The 20,322-nt window shown below is 38.2% G+C and overlaps 3 protein-coding genes and 1 non-coding gene across 4 annotated transcripts; 3 read left to right on the forward strand and 1 right to left on the reverse strand.

The window, feature by feature from the left end:
* Nucleotides 1-2,067: 2,067 nt before the first annotated feature.
* TRNAK-UUU (transfer RNA lysine (anticodon UUU)) lies at nucleotides 2,068-2,140 on the reverse strand. The gene has a single exon. It is a non-coding gene; the product is annotated as a tRNA-Lys (tRNA).
* A 571-nt stretch (nucleotides 2,141-2,711) lies between these two features.
* Nucleotides 2,712-4,393, forward strand: LOC116249760 (uncharacterized). The gene is made up of 2 exons (XM_031623014.2): nucleotides 2,712-2,868; nucleotides 3,659-4,393. The coding sequence occupies exons 1-2, from the start codon at nucleotides 2,854-2,856 to the stop codon at nucleotides 4,175-4,177; spliced, it is 534 nt and encodes a 177-aa protein (XP_031478874.1). The 5' UTR covers nucleotides 2,712-2,853; the 3' UTR covers nucleotides 4,178-4,393.
* A 4,958-nt stretch (nucleotides 4,394-9,351) lies between these two features.
* LOC116251420 (putative lipid-transfer protein DIR1) lies at nucleotides 9,352-9,801 on the forward strand. Its single transcript, XM_031625680.2, has one exon. It carries the CDS (start codon nucleotides 9,374-9,376, stop codon nucleotides 9,695-9,697), a length of 324 nt encoding a protein of 107 aa, XP_031481540.1. The 5' UTR covers nucleotides 9,352-9,373; the 3' UTR covers nucleotides 9,698-9,801.
* A 927-nt stretch (nucleotides 9,802-10,728) lies between these two features.
* LOC116249864 (glycerophosphodiester phosphodiesterase GDPDL7-like) lies at nucleotides 10,729-16,376 on the forward strand. The gene is made up of 10 exons (XM_031623168.2): nucleotides 10,729-10,840; nucleotides 11,298-11,405; nucleotides 11,861-12,157; nucleotides 12,340-12,446; nucleotides 12,588-13,086; nucleotides 13,229-13,264; nucleotides 13,425-13,706; nucleotides 14,366-14,508; nucleotides 15,107-15,587; nucleotides 15,828-16,376. Exons 2-10 carry the CDS (start codon nucleotides 11,312-11,314, stop codon nucleotides 16,127-16,129), a joined length of 2,241 nt encoding a protein of 746 aa, XP_031479028.1. The 5' UTR covers nucleotides 10,729-10,840; nucleotides 11,298-11,311; the 3' UTR covers nucleotides 16,130-16,376.
* The last annotated feature ends 3,946 nt before the right edge of the window (nucleotides 16,377-20,322 follow it).

The raw sequence follows: 20,322 nt of genomic DNA on the forward strand, positions 1-20,322 counted from the left end.
AATCGTCCGAGCCACCAGAGGCTTGTCTCCTCCAGCAAGTGGACGCGGTATAGAAACGGGCCTCAGATTGTTGTACCTTGAAATGAACTGGATATTCTGGCATGGTACGACCACTTTCTCCCGTCTGTTCTTTTTTCTATCAGTTCTGTCTGTGTTGTCTCTTTCTCTGAGTTTCTTTCTAATATGAAACTGCCTCTCTTTCATTGGAAGGTTTGCCTCTTTCTCATGTTCAGTGAAACCATCATCATCAAAACTAGCCAGTCAGTTTTCCCAACTGCAAAAACTCTCAGGCCTCTGTCTGTTTCCCACATTTTCCTTTTCAAACGGGTTTCTGCTGGGAAAATCGCATGCCTTGTTGACTGGGTGCAAGAAATAAGAGAGGTCGTGCCATTTTCATGGCAAATTCCAATCTCATCTCTCCCCATCTTATGGAAACTGAATCTGAGTTCCTCACTATTGGAATGAATCTCCGTTTCATACGACAGTGCCTTCTCATGGGTGGATCCCTAAGAAGATTGTCAAGAAAACTTTGAAGGCACTCCTGAAGGAAGAACACACATGACATTTTCAATACTGTTTAGAAGGATACTTAGGTTTTGTATCACTGATTTTAAAAACCAAAACACTCTTAATAAAAAAAACTTGAAGTTTCTTTGTTTGTAGTAGCTTTGTTAATCAATTAATGCTACTACAAAGTTGATTGTATCTAATAACTTGGTATTCTATTAGTATTTCAAATAATTCTTTTCAATTACCGATAGAAAGTTATTCAAGAAAACCTAATGGTAGCAATAAAGTAAGTGGTATTTTTATGTGACTTTTTAGGGGGTAGCATAGTCATCTTTAATTATAATATAATAATTAAAAATTTCAAAAGCAATCTTGCGGATGTTTCTTATCAACTCAGGCATGCATTTTCTTCTGCAATATGAGAAGGTTAGACGTGCTTCCGACTGTTGCCTAAGTTTTAAGAGTGCTTCTGAAAATGTCTCAAAATGAACTTCTAAAAAGTATCGGTTCTTTTCTTATGCGCGTTGATTGTAGATTCATGTTCCCTCCATCAATTGATGCTTTGTGGAACCACCATTTGAAACTGGACCCGTACTACATTGATCCCCACTAGATATTGTGGATCCTACCGGATGTAGGGTGCAACATCCCAAACCTGAGCCAGAAAATGTAATTTCGGCAGATCAAAACTGGTCCGACCGAGCCGAGCCGAGCAGCGACCGATTTGGGCTCGCTCGGCTTTGCCGGCACACTGAAAGTAGTTCAGAAAACAGAATGTTTTGCCGGCACACTGAAAGTAGTTCAGAAAACAGAATGTCAGGTTTTGAAACTTGATTCAGGGTCTTTAACTTAACGCTTACCTCATGCAATGACAATTGCAAGTCACTTTGCTTTTGTGAGAGCTCTTGAAGTGAAGAGTGAAGAAACCGTATCAGATTTCAACGTTGAATCCTGTGCAGGATGAATTTCATAGAAGAAGGTGTAACCCTTTCCCTAATTAAAATTCTTGATGACTGAGACTTGGGGACTCTTAACAGTTGAAATACAAAAGATATCTTATGGTAAGTTGAGAAAACAAAAATCAAAGTGAACAAAGCGAATCATATCAAACATTAAATGACAATTCCATCTCACTAGCGCTAGAATGCCAGTAGGCCACATGAATCTTGAAATATTTATATTTTTTATACGTTTCTATCATTTTAATTATGTGACAGCAAATAAAGTTTTATAGCAAGTTATCTTTCACCAAAAAACCTGTCCATCGCAAAATTTGCAAAGCCCGTCCAATCATCAACAAACAAAAGTGCCAAGCCGGGCCCACCGGGGCAATTTCGGAATTTTGAGGTTGCCCCCTTCCCAAGGCGCACGTCCGCTTGTCAGCATCACATGGGGCGGTGGTCGTGAGACGTACTTTAATGTCAGAGCGACACGTGTAAGATCAGACGATACTCCTCACGCGGGGATCCCTGTGCCCCCGCATTTTCCCTCTTATACCCTTTCGGTTGCCCCCGGCAGTGGGCGACGACCCTGCTGAGCCGAGTCGAAAAAGGAAGACGCCGTCTGTGGGAATCGAACCCACGACCACATGGTTAAAAGCCATGCGCTCTACCGGCTGAGCTAAGACGGCTTGATGAAGGAGACTCATTTATGTCCAATCCAATCCATTGCAAATACATGCTTTTCCAAGTCGCGTCGGGGAGATAGAACAGAGGCAGCAATAATGGAGGAGGATAATACTATTTAAATAAAAAAACATTCAGAAAAGCCCCTCCCTTTTTTAGCTTTACAACACATACCCAACGCATAAATTCTGGAAAAATAAAAAGTAGAAAATCTAATGAAAGGAGGGAAAAAAAAAAAAAAAGAATATAAAATATGCTTCCAAAAGATGACAAGGAACGTGGGCCCCGGAGGGTTCTCCATCCGACGTGTCGTCGAGATCAGGCCACCCAGCCAGCTCCGTCAGTGGGCCCCACACACCACATGCGCCCAGCTGTCCCGCACCGGCCACCGATGGACGGCGACAAAAAAGAGATCTCCACGTCGGTTCACCGGGCAAGATGCGGGTCCCGCGGTCGACCAATCGGCTCCTCCCACGTCTGCTTGGGCGGGCAGCCTGAATCTAAAATGCAGAAAGGCAGAAGAAATTAAACATAAAATGAAATAAATAAAAAAATAAAATACCCTAAGGCCTTCCATATAAATAGCCCTTGTGCATCTTCTTCCTCCATCCGTCCCATTTTCCGTTGCCTTTCCCCTTTGTAAGCTTACAGCGGTCGCCAGCTGCTCTCACTCTGCCGCTTCATCTCCTCTGTCCGCTCGAAGTCGATCTTCATTGCCATGGCCAGCGTTGAGGTAAGAAGCTGTTTTTTGAGAGAGACCTCAAGAGCGTTAACTTCCTTCATCTCATTCGTGTAGTTATTAGTTATGGTTTCTTTTATTAGTTTTTTAATTTGTTTGTTCATGAGATGTGTTCATTGAGTGACGATCGAGATCACTGTAACTTGGTCCATTTTTACATGGTCTGATCTGCGGACTACGAGGGCGAAAATGAAGTAGGATCGTGGTTTGCTGCATGATGTTCTGAGCTAGTTTTACACCGTTTTCATTTTCAGACGGCCGATTGATCTTTTGCAACATATCGCTTGGATCTCAAATATTTATATATGATGTATTTTGAGATCATTAATTTGAACTGCCAACTATGATCTATGAGTAGAACTCGCTCTCTTTTGGTTACGTGTAAAGTTGATTTTCATAACTACGAATCTAAAATCTTATAGGCTGTATTGTGAGATCGCAAAATCTTAAACAAAGAACTACGAGTGAAACTCTCTCTCTCTCTCTCTTTCTCTTTCTCATGGTTATGTGTAAAATTAGTTTGGATACTCCAGAACCACGTAGTGATCCATTTTTACACCGTTTCTTTATCGTCATCTGGGATCACTGAACTTTCGATATATCACCTTAATCTAAAATCTTACGATTCACTTTGAGATCGTTGAACCTGCCGACAATGATCCATGAATGAAATGCCTCTCTCTTTCTCATACCATGAACAAAGCAACAGAAGAAGCAAGAAAGTTCATGTGATTGGAAATATATGTGTTCTTATGCCGTGCGGAAATTTTGAAACTGGTGGCAGGTTGCAGCGGGCGCCGTCGAGACCACCACAACCCCCGAAACAGTCAGCTTGGAGACCACAGTTGTGGAGGAGAAAGAAGCAACGCCTGAAGTAGTGGCGGAGGAGCCAGCTGCTGCTGCCGATCAGGCAACTGAAGCTGTAGTGGTGGCAGAGGAGGAGAAGAAGGAGACGGTTGAGGAAGTGAAGGTGGAGGAGACTGCACAACCACCGGCAGAAGCAGAAGCAGAAGCAGAACCAGAACCAGAGGTGGTGACCAAGGAGGAGGAAGCGACACCAGCAGCACTGGAGGAAGAGGAGAAGAAGGAGGAGGAGGCTGTGGAAGAGAAGGCGGAAGCTGCACCGGTGGTGGCAGAGGAAGCAGCAACAGAGACGGAGGTCGTTGAGGCAAAGGCGGAAGCAGCAGCCCCGCCAGCAGCAGCTGCTGCTGCTGCTGAAGAGGTTGAGGCCCCAGCAGTTACCACCACCACTAGTGAGGAAACTGTTGAAGCAGTAGCGACAGAGACTACTGTGACGGAATAGATGCAGTTCGGTGACACAAGATGTCGCGGAGGTTTCTTTGTTGTAGTTTCTTTTGAGCTTGTGTGGAGATTTTTAGAGGCAACAGGAAATAATCTTAGGTTGTGGTTTGCAATCTAGTCTTTGTCTCGGTTAAACCTTAGGGTTTATCATGTCTATTTTTGTTTGATATGATGTTGGTTTTTGGGAAGTGATCATGATGCTTGTGTTGAGAGTGAACCGGTGTTTTCCATCTCTCCATTTCTCTTGGTTCCTATTCTTGTGTTATGATTAATTGGTTCTCTTCTTCTGCTCTCTTTTGTTGCCTGTGAATAATGAGCTGCCAATGTGCAGAGTTGTCTTGTTCATTGCTGAGATCAGGCATTGCTGAGAAATGAGCTACTACAATGTAGATGATGCATCCATAATATAATGTTGATATAAGCCTCAGGTTATATCGTCAGACTTGTGATGGGTATTGCTCACATATTGAAAAATGAATTAAACAATAGCTCATGTGTTCAGATGCATTATTGTGACGCATTGTAACACAAAAAGCACACATGTTCTTAATTCAGAAAACATGAAACGTTATGAATGTTGTTTCTAAGTTCAACAGCCAAATAAAATTGGAGCTGAGACCCATGAAAATCAAGCTAAGACGATTCACGTGAGGCTGCGCAATCCCTGTCGAGTGTCAGCTGATTAGCAGTTGAAGATGATCACCTTGTGGCAAAATTCAAGCATTTCTTCATACGTGCTTGAAGGGCAGTCGTTTTCTTGAGTCTTTGACATCTGCCAAAAACTCTTAAGATCGCGGCAGGCGTGAAATTTTGCATACCAAACGTTGTTCTTCTTTTTTCATTGAGAAAGAGACGAAGCACCAAACTCTGTACTGGTTGTGATCTTGTATCAGATGGGCCACACAAGGTCCAAAACCCCATGAATTCTGTGTGTCAGCTAGCTCTTGCGCTTCATAATTAAAGCAAACCTCTTAAGGAAGCAGTGGCGCAAGGTACACTGAAAGGGCCCCATGTTTCATAATTGCAGATGCTATTCTGCGCTATCCCTGTAACGTGCATCTTCATCTTTAGAGTGTTAGGCAATATATTCCCAACTCGGGGCCCATCTGTTTACATTTAGAACGCAAGAAAACAACGCCTAAAGCATTCAACCAGGTGAACGTACAATGCATCACTACAAAATGTCACACCAGCGGGGTGCACTGCTCAGGGTGCTCGTCTTCTTTCTTGGAGTTAATTATTGGCGAAGTACAGTAACCATGGCCGACACAGCAGGTACTGGTCAGGCCGGTTGGTGGGTAACCTTTTTTTTTTTTTTTTATGGTAAGCATCATCCGGAACTACTAACAAAACATGCATTAACTGTAAGAGAGCTAGCCATCGATTTCGTACCTTCGATTTTAATTTGGAGCAAATTGTAAATGTGGTGAGAACTGCGTATTTGAGAACTTCATCTTTTCTCAGATTTATACTTTTTAGATTCAACTTACACGAACGTACGTGCTGTGGTTCATGTATCTTTCCAAGAAAAAAAGAATATTTATAACCATGGATGATGTAACGACATGTTAGGAGTCAGGATAGTTCTCATAGTATGTTAGTTGAAAGAGTGCAAATCTCTTTAGGAGTCGTTTGACACTATGAACTAATGTGAGTGTGTTATAAATCTATCTTAAAATTATAATAGATTTATGACATACTTGTTCAATCAAATGTTTTATAAATCTACTTAAATAATAATTTTGAGATAGATTCATGAAACACGAACACCTTATTTTAATACCAAGCAGTTCTTTATAACTTGTTTGACAAACAAAACTGATTATAATGGTTTTGTGTATAACAATTTTGGAACTGTTTTATGAATTTACTTTAATCCTTGAATCGTATTCAAGGAACAATTACATATTATTTCATTTGTCAAGTGGATCATCAAAGTCCTAGACATTTATCTTTCACGACTATAAATTAACTTTCGTGCACTCTCTAATTGATGCATGTTTTATGATATATCATCCTCGAAACTTTAGGTTGTCTTATTTGGTCCTCACAAAACCAGCCGTGTACCACTCTTAAAATACAAGACTAAGGGGACTAATATATTTAAAGGACACAAAGGTTCTTACGTCCGTACCTGCCGTTAGGGTCGGTCAAAATGGGTCTTTTAAAAAAGGACTTTAATTTAAATGGGCTAACATGCGCATGAACCGGCCCTCCTTCATTCCGAGTGGAAGCTGACAACTTTTCCTTGAAAAGCCTGCTTCTTGACTGCATATATATATATATATGCATTAGATTAGTATTTTTTATGTTAAAATAGCGTTTAAAATCTTCTGCATGCCTATTGTCGAAAAGTCATGGTTCAAATTTGAGATGGTTAAGTACAAAACCAAAGGAAATATCATTTGGATATAAAACGTGGTTAAAATCCAAAATCCAGATTTAGGGCATCAAAAATATCTCTAGCTCCTCTTTTAGCTATTTCTGTGTTAGTAAACATATTTCAAAATCCAAATAAAACAAAATATACATTTCTCTTCCTCTTTTACTCCTCCTCCACAGCTACGTCCTTTCTTTTGTTTCTCCTCATCCTTTCTCTCTTCGCTGTAGTGAGCATGCAATATACGCAGCAGATTGTACTATTTCATACCTTTATTATAACGCGTCAAATATTTAGTTTTGTATTAAAAATTGTGAGGAATCTTTAAGGTTTTATAAATAGGGTCATCAATATAAATGGTTTTCCTAGTTTCTATTATTTTTTAATTTAAAGCCAAAACGGCTGCGGGGTGGGTTGAGATCTGCCGAACCAAGCGCTCCAGTCTAGCAGGTTGTTACACCAATAAGCAATTCTTAAAACCCAATTACTCTCGCCTATTCTTAACTCATGACTCAGTGTGTCAACTCGAAGAATCGGACTTTAAGCTTTTTATTAAAAAAACAAAATACAAAAAAATAAAGCATATCATTAAATAAATACTGCCGATTTAAAAACTACCCGTGATCATTCATTATGTGTCATTGAGACTAATGTGAAAATAGCATGCATTTTCGTGGACAATGATGTTGGATGATTTTTTTTTTTTTAAAAAAAATCTTATCCCAAAAAACCATTTCAATAAGTACATTATCAATGGTTTATATTGGATTATGGTATGGTTTTCCAAGGTTTTAGCAGCAATTATTGGGATTTTCATTTGTTGGGGTTTTCTTAAAAAAATCCACAAAAAACCAGGCCTCATAAATTTTTCACAAAAACTTCAAATTTTAAACAAAATGTGAACATTCTACTATGTTTATAAATATTATTCTAATATAAAACAAGTCTTAAGTGAAGTTGTTTTCTAGAAAGACACTCGTCTTTCTGCCACTAAAAATTTGGAGTCATAGGAGCCGTTCATTTTTTTTATTACAATAAACATGTTGCACTTAAAAAATGACTAAATTAGTGTGTGATTTTCATTAAAAAATTGTTAAAATCATATCTATAAGATTGGATTTTGCAAAAAATACTTTTAACAGTCATTCTCCTCCTTCTCCCACGTGCTGCAAAAGGGAGCCGCCTATCGTTGGCGGGACCGGCACCGTGCCCCCGACCGTGTGGCATAGGCCGGGGATCCATCGGGCATGGGTACCCTCTGTCGCTAGGGTGCGACAAACTTAGTGCCGCATGCGACCCAGATTCACACTCAAACCATACCTTATTCATTCAAGTTTATTTTTTGTGTTTTTTATATTATTAATATATTATAATAATAAAGTAATATATAATAATATATATCCTCGCCGCACCACCATCTACCCGCGGGCAAAAGGGGAGAGCCGTCGTCGGTGGAATAGGCTCGCAGGAAATGAGAAAGGATGTGAGAGGGAAAGAGATAGAATGAAAAGAGGAAGGGAAATCTGAGCCATCAGATGGGTTACACAAACTGGATGTTACCATTCAGTTTATATATATATATATATATATATATATATATATATATATAACACAAACTAATAGGTTAAGGACAAAAACCAGGTTTTTTAATATAATATTTAAAGTGTTTTTTTTTAGAAATCTAAATCTTGATGCAAAGAATGTAATAATTCGATCATTTTTTGGACTTCAGTACTGCTTTTATAATACTTAAAAATGAATGACTCTCACAACATTAACAATTTGATAATAGAAAAATCAACATTTTTCATAAAAAACAACTTGATTCAGTTATGTCAAAATGGTTTTAATACATATGTTAAGATGTTTATATTTTATTTAAAATAATTTTCTAACAAAAAATGGAAGGGTTAGTTTTTATCTAAGTGTCTTGTTCTCATCTCTCTCTCCCTCCCTCTCTCTCTCTTTCTCTCTCTCTCTCTCTCTCTCTATATATATATATATATATATATATATATGATGGCAAAGCTAATTGTCAGCAATGTGATAGATGAATGTGACAGATGATAGGAGGAAAAAAATTGTTCTCACTAAGGATGTCAACGGATCGGATATATCCTTAATCATATCTGTTTTTTCCGGTATTCACATATTTGGGATTGGATTTGAATTCGAATAAAGAAAAGCCATATCTGAATCCGAATCAGAAATCAGATTTTACAATTTGAATCCGATCCGAATTTGATTTCTATATTTATATCCAAATTCAAATTTTGAAACCGATTTTGCCAATTTTAAAAATTTAATAGCATTAAATGTAGGATATTTGTCTAAAAATGAATATGATTGGATTCCGATCGGATATTTATGTATATCCAAATCTGTTATCTAATCTGATTTCTTAATCGAATATTATTTTTTTTTCATATCCGACTTTTATATCGGATCGGTCGAATATCCAATTGAAATCGGATATATTGACATCCCCACTTCCCAGTGGTTAATTTCATAGGAATCACTTCTACCTGGTTCTATCCCTCTAAGGAATACTTGGCTAATATTTCAATAAAATTACATCGTTTGGAGGATGGAGTACAATGACAGTCCAATCTCACTTTTTTATTACTGACTGACAAAACAAAGAGCAGACATTCTTCACCAACTTAAAAAAAACAAAGCCCGTGATCACTCATGCTAGAATGAGTCCAATTTTGGATCACGGGCCATAACATTCCAGTACAATGGCTATTTAAAACCCATGATTGGTGCGAACTTATCGATCATAAGTCGCAAAATTGAAGGCAAATTAGAGGGGCAATGGAGATGAAGCTGAGGTTGGCGATGGTTTCAGTGACCATGGCAATTCTGGTCCTCAGTTCATGCATGGCTTCAGCTCGTAGCCAAAGCCTGTGCAACATGACCGAGGATGGGTTGCTGGCCTGCAAGCCGTCTGTGACCGCCAATGGATGTCAGCCGCCGGCGGCTCCGTCGGCGGCGTGCTGCGCAGCCATAGCTGCAGCTGACTTGCCTTGCCTTTGCTCTTACAGGAACTCCATGATCTTGCCTGCTCTCGGAATTGACCCTGATCTTGCTATGCAACTCCCAGGGAAGTGTGGAATCCCGGTGCCAAATCCTTGCTAAGATGCCCAAGTAAATGTGCTAAGTGATCCAATGAATCCAAAAATAAAAATTTGTATGTTCATCGCATTATAGATCCAATGCACGCCGAAACTTTCCTTGTTTTTTCTCTTTAGTTGTTCAATCTAATGGGCCAAAATTCTGAGAGCATAAGAACATCTTCATTAATATCGATTGATCTTTACATGTTATGTGTGGGTTTAGCACTGGAAACACTTAGTGCCTCAGTTTATCAATGACTAGTTATAAATTGAATTTGTTTATAACAAAATGGAAATGTAAAAGATACCCAATGTCGGCCATTACAATTTTTTTTTATCAATTTAAAATAAAAGAAGAACCATTTATCCAAATAATTATTTGACATCGGAGACATTTTCTTCAAGCTGCAGTAAGTACCCGGTAGTCATTGTTCTCATAAGCGCGTAAAAATATATATTCGATTGTAAATTGTTCAATCAACTTGATTTTTTGTTTGTAAGGTGTGAATATATATATATATACATATATATATTTGAATTACATTTTGAATTTATTATTTATAATTTATAATAATTAGTTAGTTCGGTTCCGTGAGCTGTTATGGACACTTACTATTTTTGAGGTGCCACGTCATCGTTCCGATGGTACCTGATCACGTGGCACCTCTTAGGCCACTCGCTACCTCCATTACATTATTACTAATTATATGATTTTTTTAATCAAATCATGTTTTTTTTTGTGAAAAAATTGTTTTATATCATTAACTTATATTTTTGTATTATACGGCTGGTTTTTTTCTTTTAGAACGCTTCATTAAAAAATTAAGCATCTTTTTTTAGATTATAACAGAGAAATTGAGCCTGAAACTTTTCAAAATTTCCTTTTTTTTTTTTTTTGTAATAAAGAAGAAAAACAGAAGAGGCGAGGCTGTCGGGAGACGACCGAACAAAAACGGCTTCGCTCCTTTGGAGCCATCCGTTTGGGGGGCCCTCCTTAAAACGGGCAGCCGATGACGTGTCAAGAGTTGATTGGCCGGGGTTCCTTATAAACGTTAGTGGGAGTTAGGCTATGAAATTGGTGGCCGTTGGGGATAGGACGGGGAAGGAGCTGTTGCAGACCCTCACGTCCAGAAGGAACGGCCTCCGTTTAGTTTCTCCCTCTAAGGTGATCGTAGTATTGTTATTTTCTTTCGTTTTGCTAGATTATGAAATTCATTTCTGAAGTTAATTAGCTGAATTGAAGTCATGTTGGTTGTTTAATTTATTATGCGGGAGTTTTAACTCGATTTAATCTTCATTGGTTATCAAGGTGAAAACGGTTCTTGCTTCTCTATTGCTACCGTTTCACGTTAATTTATTGATAAGTAGTTTTTTTTTTCTTTTCTTTTCCTCAAAATAATATGAAACCTTGATTTATTTTTCATGGCATAGTTCATGCACCAAGCTTCTGCTTTTGGTAAATTATATGCCATCTGAAAGCTAAAACCTTTTTTCAGTTTTTCTTCTTTGATTGCTTCTTTGTTCTTTGGTTGGTTTGTCAAGGAATTACGTTATTGGTTTCAGAAGAGGAGCATGATTCCTTTTTGGTGGTATTTGGATTAAACGATTTGTGGAATTTCCAGGTCGAGGGATCTGCATGGGGAAAATGGAGCGATACTTGATCCTGGCGCTGTTTATGTTCCAACTTGCAGTGGCTCAGCAATCTTCGCAGCAGTGGAAGACATTGAGCGGTACCATTTCTGCGGCTCATGGATTTCGGCACACCTTCTTTCCTATGCATCTTCTGATATCAAAACTTAAACAGTGACAAAAAAAGAAAGCTACCCACCAGCTTAGAAAAAGTCATTTTTGGATCTTGTTTTAGAATGATCTGCTTGCTATTCTTGTATATGTAAAATTTTAGCCTGCGGCTTGCTCTATTGGATCATTTTCCAAGCAGCCTGATGTTCATGAATTGTGATATATTGATCTACTCAGACATCAAATTTCAAGTCACATAATAAATTGAAAATGGTGACAAATAAATCAAAATATAGACATTCATACAGTTGCACCAAGCATTGATTTGTTTCTTGTCTATGTTTTGTCAATATTATCAAAGGTGTCAACATGATTTCGTAAACAATATAGGAAACGTTTGTCCCATTTTTGTGAAGTTTAGTGGATATTTTTCTTTTTGCTGCAGGTGATACGCCAGCAGTAATAGCGCGAGGTGGATACTCGGGGCTGTTCCCAGACTCTAGTGATCTTTCATATGACTTTGCATCAGCAATCAGCTTGCCCGGTGCTATTCTTTTCTGTGACCTGCAACTCACAAAGGACAACGTCGGCATATGCCAAGGTGATTTGAGACTGGACAACTCTACAAACATTGCCACGGTTTATCCAAAGGGTGATAACACCTACACTGTCAATGGAAACAAGCTTCACGGCTGGTTCACGAATGACTTCACAACAAAGCAGCTGTTCAGCAAGGTCACCTGTAAGTGACAGTTTTCTGTCTCTTTATCTGGATAATTTCAAAACCGAAGACTGTAAAAATCATCATAGCTTAGTTGGTTCAACCAGCTTTTATGAAATTTATGTTGTTTACTTTGATTTAGTTTAGATAAGCATGTGTTAGTTTTGGGAAAAACTGTAAGTTTCTTTGCTGTGTATAAACAGTGACCCAGAGCATTTTCACGCGTCCCAGCGTCTTCGACAATTCGGTACCGATGCTTACTCTTCAGGATGTTGGAGGGCGCAGAGTACGTCTCTGGGTTAATGTCCAGGTGTGCTTCATCTCTAATAGTCAGGGGCTTTACTATAATTTCATGGCATTTCTCTTGGTATTCCATGATCAAGTGTCAATTAGTTCATAACTTTTCATGTCTAAGTTGATCTCCACTTACAGAAATTTTGTTCTATTGCAGTATGACTCATTCTTTAAGCAGCAGAATCTAAGTGCAGCAACATATATTCAGAGTGCAACTATGAGCATGGTTATTGATTTTATCTCCTCCCCAGAGGTTGCTTTTCTCCAAAATATCAAAGGATTAGTACCAGCAGGAAAAACAAAGCTGATTTTTCGGTTTATGGAGGCAGATGATGTGGAACCTACAACCAATAAAACATATGGTTCAATCTTGGCTGACCTTTCGTCTGTCAAAGCATTCGCGTCTGGAATTCTTGTTCCTAAGAGCTACATATGGCCTGTTAAGGATGGGTATCTGCAGCCTGCCACTTCTCTTGTAAATGATGCTCACAAAGTGGGGCTGGCAGTTTATGCATACGGGTTTGCAAATGATGCTCCTGCTAGCTATAACTACAGTTATGATCCCATAAGAGAGTACGTGCAATTTGTAAGCAATGGAGATTTCTCTGTAGATGGTGTGCTTACTGACTTTCCTTCAACAGCATCCGAGGCAATTGGTGAGACTTCTCAGCTCATTCCTAGTTTTCTATGTTTCATGAGAATGGTTACATAATGTTACACTAATGCTTCATATCCTTCTAACTTAAAATCAATAGTCAGGTCCTCTAACCTTCTGATCTTCTATTTTTACCATTATAGGTTGCATTGGCGTTAACAACACAGCAACTGAAAGTGGTGAGTTTCTTACTTTCTATATGAGCTATTTTTTTATGTGCATGTTTGCACTTACAGTGCATATGTGCAGCAATGAGGAGGTTGACGAAGTGTTTGAACGCATATAACTGAGCAAGTGATGGACATTCTAACTTGACAATTTACATCCAATGGCTTGCAGAAAAACCTCTGGTTATAACACATAATGGTGCAAGTGGAGTCTTTGCTGGCTGCACAGATCTTGCCTATGAGCAAGCTGTGAAAGATGGTGCTGATGTGATTGATTGTGCCGTGCAAATGACAAAAGATGGTATACCGGTTTGCCTGAGGAACATAGATCTCATGGTTGGCACAACAGCAATGAATGCATTCGCGTCACGCGCTCGATCAATCCCACAGATCCAAGAAAGTAGAGGCATTTTCTCAATTGATCTCACCTGGGCTGAGATTCAGACCCTGTCAGGCACGTATCCTAAAAACCGCATTATAAACAGTCCCTTCCTCACTAAGTTTATCGTTGTCTTTATGAAGTAAGATTAGAACTAGCTAACTAAAGCATAGAAATATACTGTCAATCGTCAAGCCTTACTTTCTAGCTCACCTACTGACGTAACAAATTCCAAATAATTGAATCCAGTTTTTTTGGCCCAAAAATTTCTGATAATAATACTGACACCCAAATGGTGAAAAGTTTAATATCTGGGGCAGGGTTCCCCGCATAAACCTGTAAAATTCTGCTTAGCTTCAGCTTGGCAATTAAAAGGAAGAAAAACTGGTTCATTTTATTGTTTGTTATCTATTTCCAGTGTCCTTATTCACCTATACTCTTTCAGCAGCTTTACTATTAAGTTAAGGATTTTCATATTTTATAAAATTATCACAAAATACAAATTATGAGCAACATCTGTTGGGATTAATATTTGGTGTGTCTTTACAATGTGTTTGTAATAATTCTGCTGCATGGGTAATAAGAATGTTTGTATAAAGTTCACCTCCATATGGGCAGCTTTGCATGATTTTTTTTTTGCCTTTCATATTGTGGTGGAACTTATGCTTTTCTCCTTCCAAATTTGTTAAATCCAACAAAATGTTTTAGTAACATTTAGTCTTTCTGACTTGCAGCTGTGTTAAGCAGCCAGATTGAAACAGAAACAGGTTTAAGGAGAAACCCAGCGTACAAGAACCAAGGAAAGTTTATGACATTGGCTGATTTCCTCGCTTTTGCAAAGGAAAAGTCAGTTTCTGGTGTCCTCCTTGACATTCAGGTGAGCACGTAGCTTGGGGCATTCTCTATTTACAATATCTTCTATGACTAAACATTGTCTATGTAGAAAATCGCATCTTTTACAAGTAAGAAATAATTTCTTTTCAGAAGAATGAAGAAATGATAAAGAACTCTTGGATTTAACTTAAGAAGCCTAGAAGCTTGGCCGGTTTAACGCCTAAGGCCCATTTACAAACTGCACTAGACTGGGTCAATCTCTCAATCTAGAAATCGGGGTGCCCCTGAGGACCTGTCCCGGTTGCAGGAGTTTTGGCAGGATGGTGACATTTACGGCCTGGCCTAATCATTATTAGCTAAGTTAAACAATTAATGCCATATTAGGAGCCAATCTCAACTCAACTTGATCAGGCTTGAACTGTGAAAATGTGCTGTTTGAAGAACTCAGGTTATCCAGCAGTCTGGAAGCCGTTTCTTGTTTGCATTAGCATTTCAGTAACTTAACCCACTCTCGAAGGGTTCTAGTTTCTTTGCATAATGGCAGTTAAATATCCCTAAATTGAGTTACTCCATATAAATCTGTTTACTTTATTTGCCCTTTTGTTCAATATCTTGTTACTGACTAATTTGGTGATGTGCAGAATGCAGTTTTCCTGGCCAATAATGGATTTGACATATCAGATGCAGTTATCAGTGCCTTGAGCAATGCCAGTTATGACAAGCAAACTGCACAAAAAGTCTTCATACAATCAGATGATAGCTCTGTACTTAAAAAGTTTAAGCAGCAAACAAGTTACAAAGGAGTATACAACATTGAAAAAGTAATCAGTGATGCAAGCACACCTGCTTTAGATGATATTAAGCAGTTTGCAGAGGCAGTTAACGTTGCCAGACCCTCACTGGTGATAAGCTCAGCCTTCTTCGTTACAGGCTTTACTGATGTAGTAGAAAAAATGCATGCAAAGAACATCTCTGTTTATGTCTCCGTACTTCGAAATGAGTACGTGAGTTTGGCCTTTGATTTTCTCTCTGATCCATCGGTTGAGCTTGCAACTTTTGCTCGAGAACTGAAAGTTGATGGCCTCGTAACTGAATTTCCTGCAACTGCGAGCAATTACTTGAGTAAGTCTACAGAACTTGTAGATAATGGGTTCCTCGTTGAAATTGTGATTTAACAGATCAAATGCTTTTCTTATATGTAGTGGATGTGCATAGGCGATGATATAGGATTCATTTGGATGTATCAAAGTTCTTTACTTTCACATTTCTGGTTCACAAATATCATATCCTAACAAATCCTATTATAATTGTTTGGAATTTCAAGTTACCTGTGGAACTAAAACATCTGCTTAAATTATGCAGGGAGTGGATGTTTCAAGCCTGACAAGAACACACAATACACCATCTTATCCATCCAGCCAAATAATCTTCTTTCAAGTGTTTCAGCTTCCGATGGCTTGCCACCAGCAGAAGCACCAGCTCCAGTCCTCAGCGTATCTGATGTCAGTGAACCACCCCTGCCACCAGTGTCGATCGTGTCTCACGAATCACCAGCCGCTGCTCCAGAAAAATCTTCTCTCCCCAGTGGCCATCCAGCATTTGGAGTGAACATAGTGCTATCTCTAATTATGATGGCACTCAGTATTGTTTCACTGAATATATAAATTGGTTTTGAGTTGTTCCCATTGATATTTTTTCCTCCCTGGAATTGTAATACTTCTATCTTATAGATTAAAAAAGAAAGTGAGTGAGAGAGAGTGACAGACTTGTTGATCGAGGCTTGTTAAAATAGCTCGATACATTTACTTTGCTTGAGCAATTAAATCAGGCCAAGATTCTCAAAAGTCTTTCTTGTTTTGTGCCCGAATTGATTCTTCACTTTCATGGCATCAATACAAATAAGAGGTACAAGTGGCAGCGACATCGTGTGGCTCATGCTGTGAACCTTTTTCTCATAATTAATGTGAAGTGACAGATACAAAAGCATCTGCATGACTCTTGCACTGGTACTGTTATTATGTTATTACAGTAGTTAGGAATTGGATGGATGAAGCCCCATTGAGAATGTTACTAGTTGTTTGACGTCAACATCCTTCAAGAAAGCAAACGATCAGTCAAGTAGGAAGTGTATATGATCTCTGTGAATACTGGTTTGGACATCTCTGCCTAAATAACTTGGAACTCTCTGAACTAGTGAAGTTTAGAAAAGAGGAAGTGAATGTCGGATCAAACTTTCGATTTGTTTACCAGAATGGGCTTTCCTGTCTATGGCAATTCCAACCAGACCTAGGTCCAACCAGACCTAGGCCTGGGCATCGGCCCTAGTCGGCTAGGGTACCTATTGGGCAGGGTACCGGGTGCCCGACCTGGTGTCCAGCCTTAACAAGGAAAGAGATCAAGTCAAATGAAGAGTTGGTAAACAAGCTTAAACATGTAGAGCTTGTCTTTCAAGCTCGAGATGACCATATACTGCTCGACTTGAGCTTGAGCCCGAGCAATATATGAGTTTAGTTGAGTCGAGCATACCAAGCTCGAGCTCGACTCAGCTCTTGTACATCCCTACCAGTACTGGCATCGAAAAGTCAGTTCTGGTTCTAAATTCATTTGGGTCTAGCAAAGGTCCATCTCTTTGGCAAGCTTTCACTGTACTTAGTGCACTAAGAACAGTAGTTATCACAAATGCGCTTACAATTTCCTTGCCGCTTCGCTAATTGACCAGAATTTTCATCTAGACTTTTGTTTCCTTTTTCCTGCAAGAACTTGAATGAATTACGCATAAGGGGTTTAGCAAACATATATCTAAATCTGAACTAGGCTAATTGGACTAGAATATGAGCTTGTATTAGAGATAAAAAAAAAAAAAAAAGCAAGAGAAGGCACATGGCTGTTCACTTCATTGGGGTGAGTTTGAAGGTGAGCTCAGTTGAAGTGCTTCATGAAACTGCGTTCGAATTGGCCACTGCCATTTACATCAAGATTCAAAGAAAAGGTTTTTCTTGGTATTGACCTACACAGAATTAGTGAGAGATGAATACCCAGTTTTCGATTTTTTTTTTCCGAAAATAAAAGATAGAAATATATTTTTTTTTCTATTTTAACATTTTTCATTCCTAAAATGTGTGATTGTGAATCACTGTATAAATCAGGGAGACCGATTTAGGGAGTTCAACTAAAGTAAGAATTCAGCTAGAAATGTAAATGGATCGGAGAAATCTAATTCTGAAACAATTTAGACTATTCATGGCAAAGCAATCTGGATCTCATTATGAATTAAAATCAAATTAAGTGTGCACTTTTATGACTGAATCCAAATATGAGTCTGATATCCACTGAGATCTGATAAAGGTCTGAGCCAGTTACATATATTATACAAATACGAAAATCATATGCTAGGGGTATCCGGCTTCAGTAGAAAAGGAGGTCAAAATGGGTGGCCAAATCTCAATGTAGTAATAACTGGTCGGCCTGAGAGTCACACTCACGGCACATCTTTAGTTTGATTCTTCTTGATGCTACTTTTCTAGACTGCAAATGGTGGCAGTATGATACTCGAGTTAAAGAATGAACGATAGCCACCCAAGAGCCAAAGCAACTCTGAATCCTAAGGGTGCGGGGAAGGAGGGTGGCCTCACCTCTGGCTAACCGCCATCCATTGATTAAGTTATATTAAATTAAAGCAATCATCTCAAATGTTTGAATTTGAAGCATACATTTAGCTATCCTCAAAATAGATAAAATGAAAGCCACTTAATGTAATATGGTAAAATGACTTCCGTGGTCCTTTAGATTATCATATTACAACAGTTCGGTAGTTTAATTTTGTTTTTATTTTTCCCATTTCCTAAGAAAGAAAAATGAAAAAAACAAGATTATACTTATTTATTAAAATTAATAAATAAATAAAACTGCCACCTCACCGAGTTATGAAAAAAAATTAAAATGTACCATACAAATTTTACAAAAGCTTTTACTTGGCCTGTGCGATAGTTTTTGAAATTAAAAAAGGGAGGTTAATTTCAACTTGGTATTATACTCTCAAATGGTGCTTAGTCAAGAGACTAAATCGCTTGACCAACATGCTAACCCTAAGCAAATCCTCTTGTCTTCAAGGTGTATATGTTTTGGCTATGGAGAGAGAGAGAGAGAGAGGGCCGAAGGTACTCCATTCCCTTACCTCCGGGTTTTAGACTGCTTCGGCATTAGCGGTGGCAATAGTATACCCTTCAAATTGGATATCGCACCTCATCACTTAAAATGTTGTTACATAATGCCCTTAAGAATCGAACTAGCGACATGCAACAATAGGACCTTAACTCAACCAGCCATCTCGATGCCACTTAAGATGCCTATTCCACTTTCAACTCCTTCAAGGCTAGTAAATCTTTCAAAACTTCATTTACAAGAAGCTTGAAATTGGATGTAGATACAGGTTTGGGTATGGGTGGTAGAGTAAGATAGGGTATGTATATATATATATATGCAAAATACCATTAAAAAATTCCAAATAAAAACAATATTTAAATAAACAAGTAATGTACATGTTAATGATTACTAACTCACAAAAACAAAATGAAAATAAGTTAGAAATAAGTTAAATCAAGTAAAATAAGCATTTGTGATGAAGTTTGATCCGAAAGGTACCAAGGTATGTCCAAGTATTCGCTTTGCCATATCAATATGGCGACATAGGTGTGGGGACCTTAGTAAATTACTCATGTGACTTATATATTGGCTTTAATATTGAAATGCTGGTACAGGAGACACCTCATTACTTGGACCTACAGGTACTTTTATGAACCCCTCAAATGGATCCATGGGCTAGAAAATTCAAGCTAAAAAGGCACTAGTTATACAATTTTAGATTTTTAAAGGAGACCAATATTTAAGTGAGAAAATTTTGCTGATATATCAATATGAACTTAGATTTTTTTTTTTGGTTAGCTTATGAAGGTATTGCCCACTCGGTGCCCACACCTGAAAAAATAAAAGATCTCCTTTAAGAGTAGAAATCGAGTAATCTTGGGTTAGTTTAGCTACAGGGAAACACTTGATATATGTTATTTTCGAAGTGAGCGAATCTCTCAAACACCACCTTGATAGCCCTTGGCAATAGGTTCTTTGAATTAACACTCTCCTACATAGTACCATTAACAAATTTTCAATTGACCATGAAGCAGTGACCTATATCTTGTGAGGCTGTCCTATATAACCGAACCAGATATACGCCATTTCTAATTGGATGTGTGTGAGTGGGCGCACATGCGTGTGTAGACGATTCTGCCAAAGCTAAAAGATGAACTACTAAGTTTCTTGGGCTTTTTGAAATTTTAGTTTGTACATTAATTTCAAGTGTTGATCAAAACAATGTAGTTAATTTTGTAAAAATAAAAAATAAAAAAATCTTGGAGCTACAATCAAGAGGTTTATGTGGGAGACAATTTCAAGTAGCAGCACAATTAATTTTTGAAGACACTTTAAACATTATTTTCATTTTTAACGACATAAGAGGCAAGATAGATGCCACTTGTGTTTATGAATGTAAGTAAGAGCTGTATGACAATAGTAACAAATTGATGAGGCAAATTTATATACTAGTGAAACCGTAATAATTTGTTACTGTTATCAAAGGATAAATATTGTTTCATTCATCAAAGTAGGGCTAAGATGAGACAGTTAACTTCTTGAATCAGTCATTTATTTGGGAAGTAAAAACTAAAAATTTCAATGAATGCAACTACTGGAAAAGCATGAACATAGTTAGACCTTTAACTAGGTAGAAATGTCAGAAACACTAAATGGGTTCTTTTCTGAATTGCTAGACAGTCACTTAAAAAAAAAACATTTACCTATTAAACCA

This window comes from Nymphaea colorata, chromosome 3, assembly GCF_008831285.2.
Source record: "Nymphaea colorata isolate Beijing-Zhang1983 chromosome 3, ASM883128v2, whole genome shotgun sequence".
Classification (NCBI taxonomy): Eukaryota; Viridiplantae; Streptophyta; class Magnoliopsida; order Nymphaeales; family Nymphaeaceae; genus Nymphaea; species Nymphaea colorata.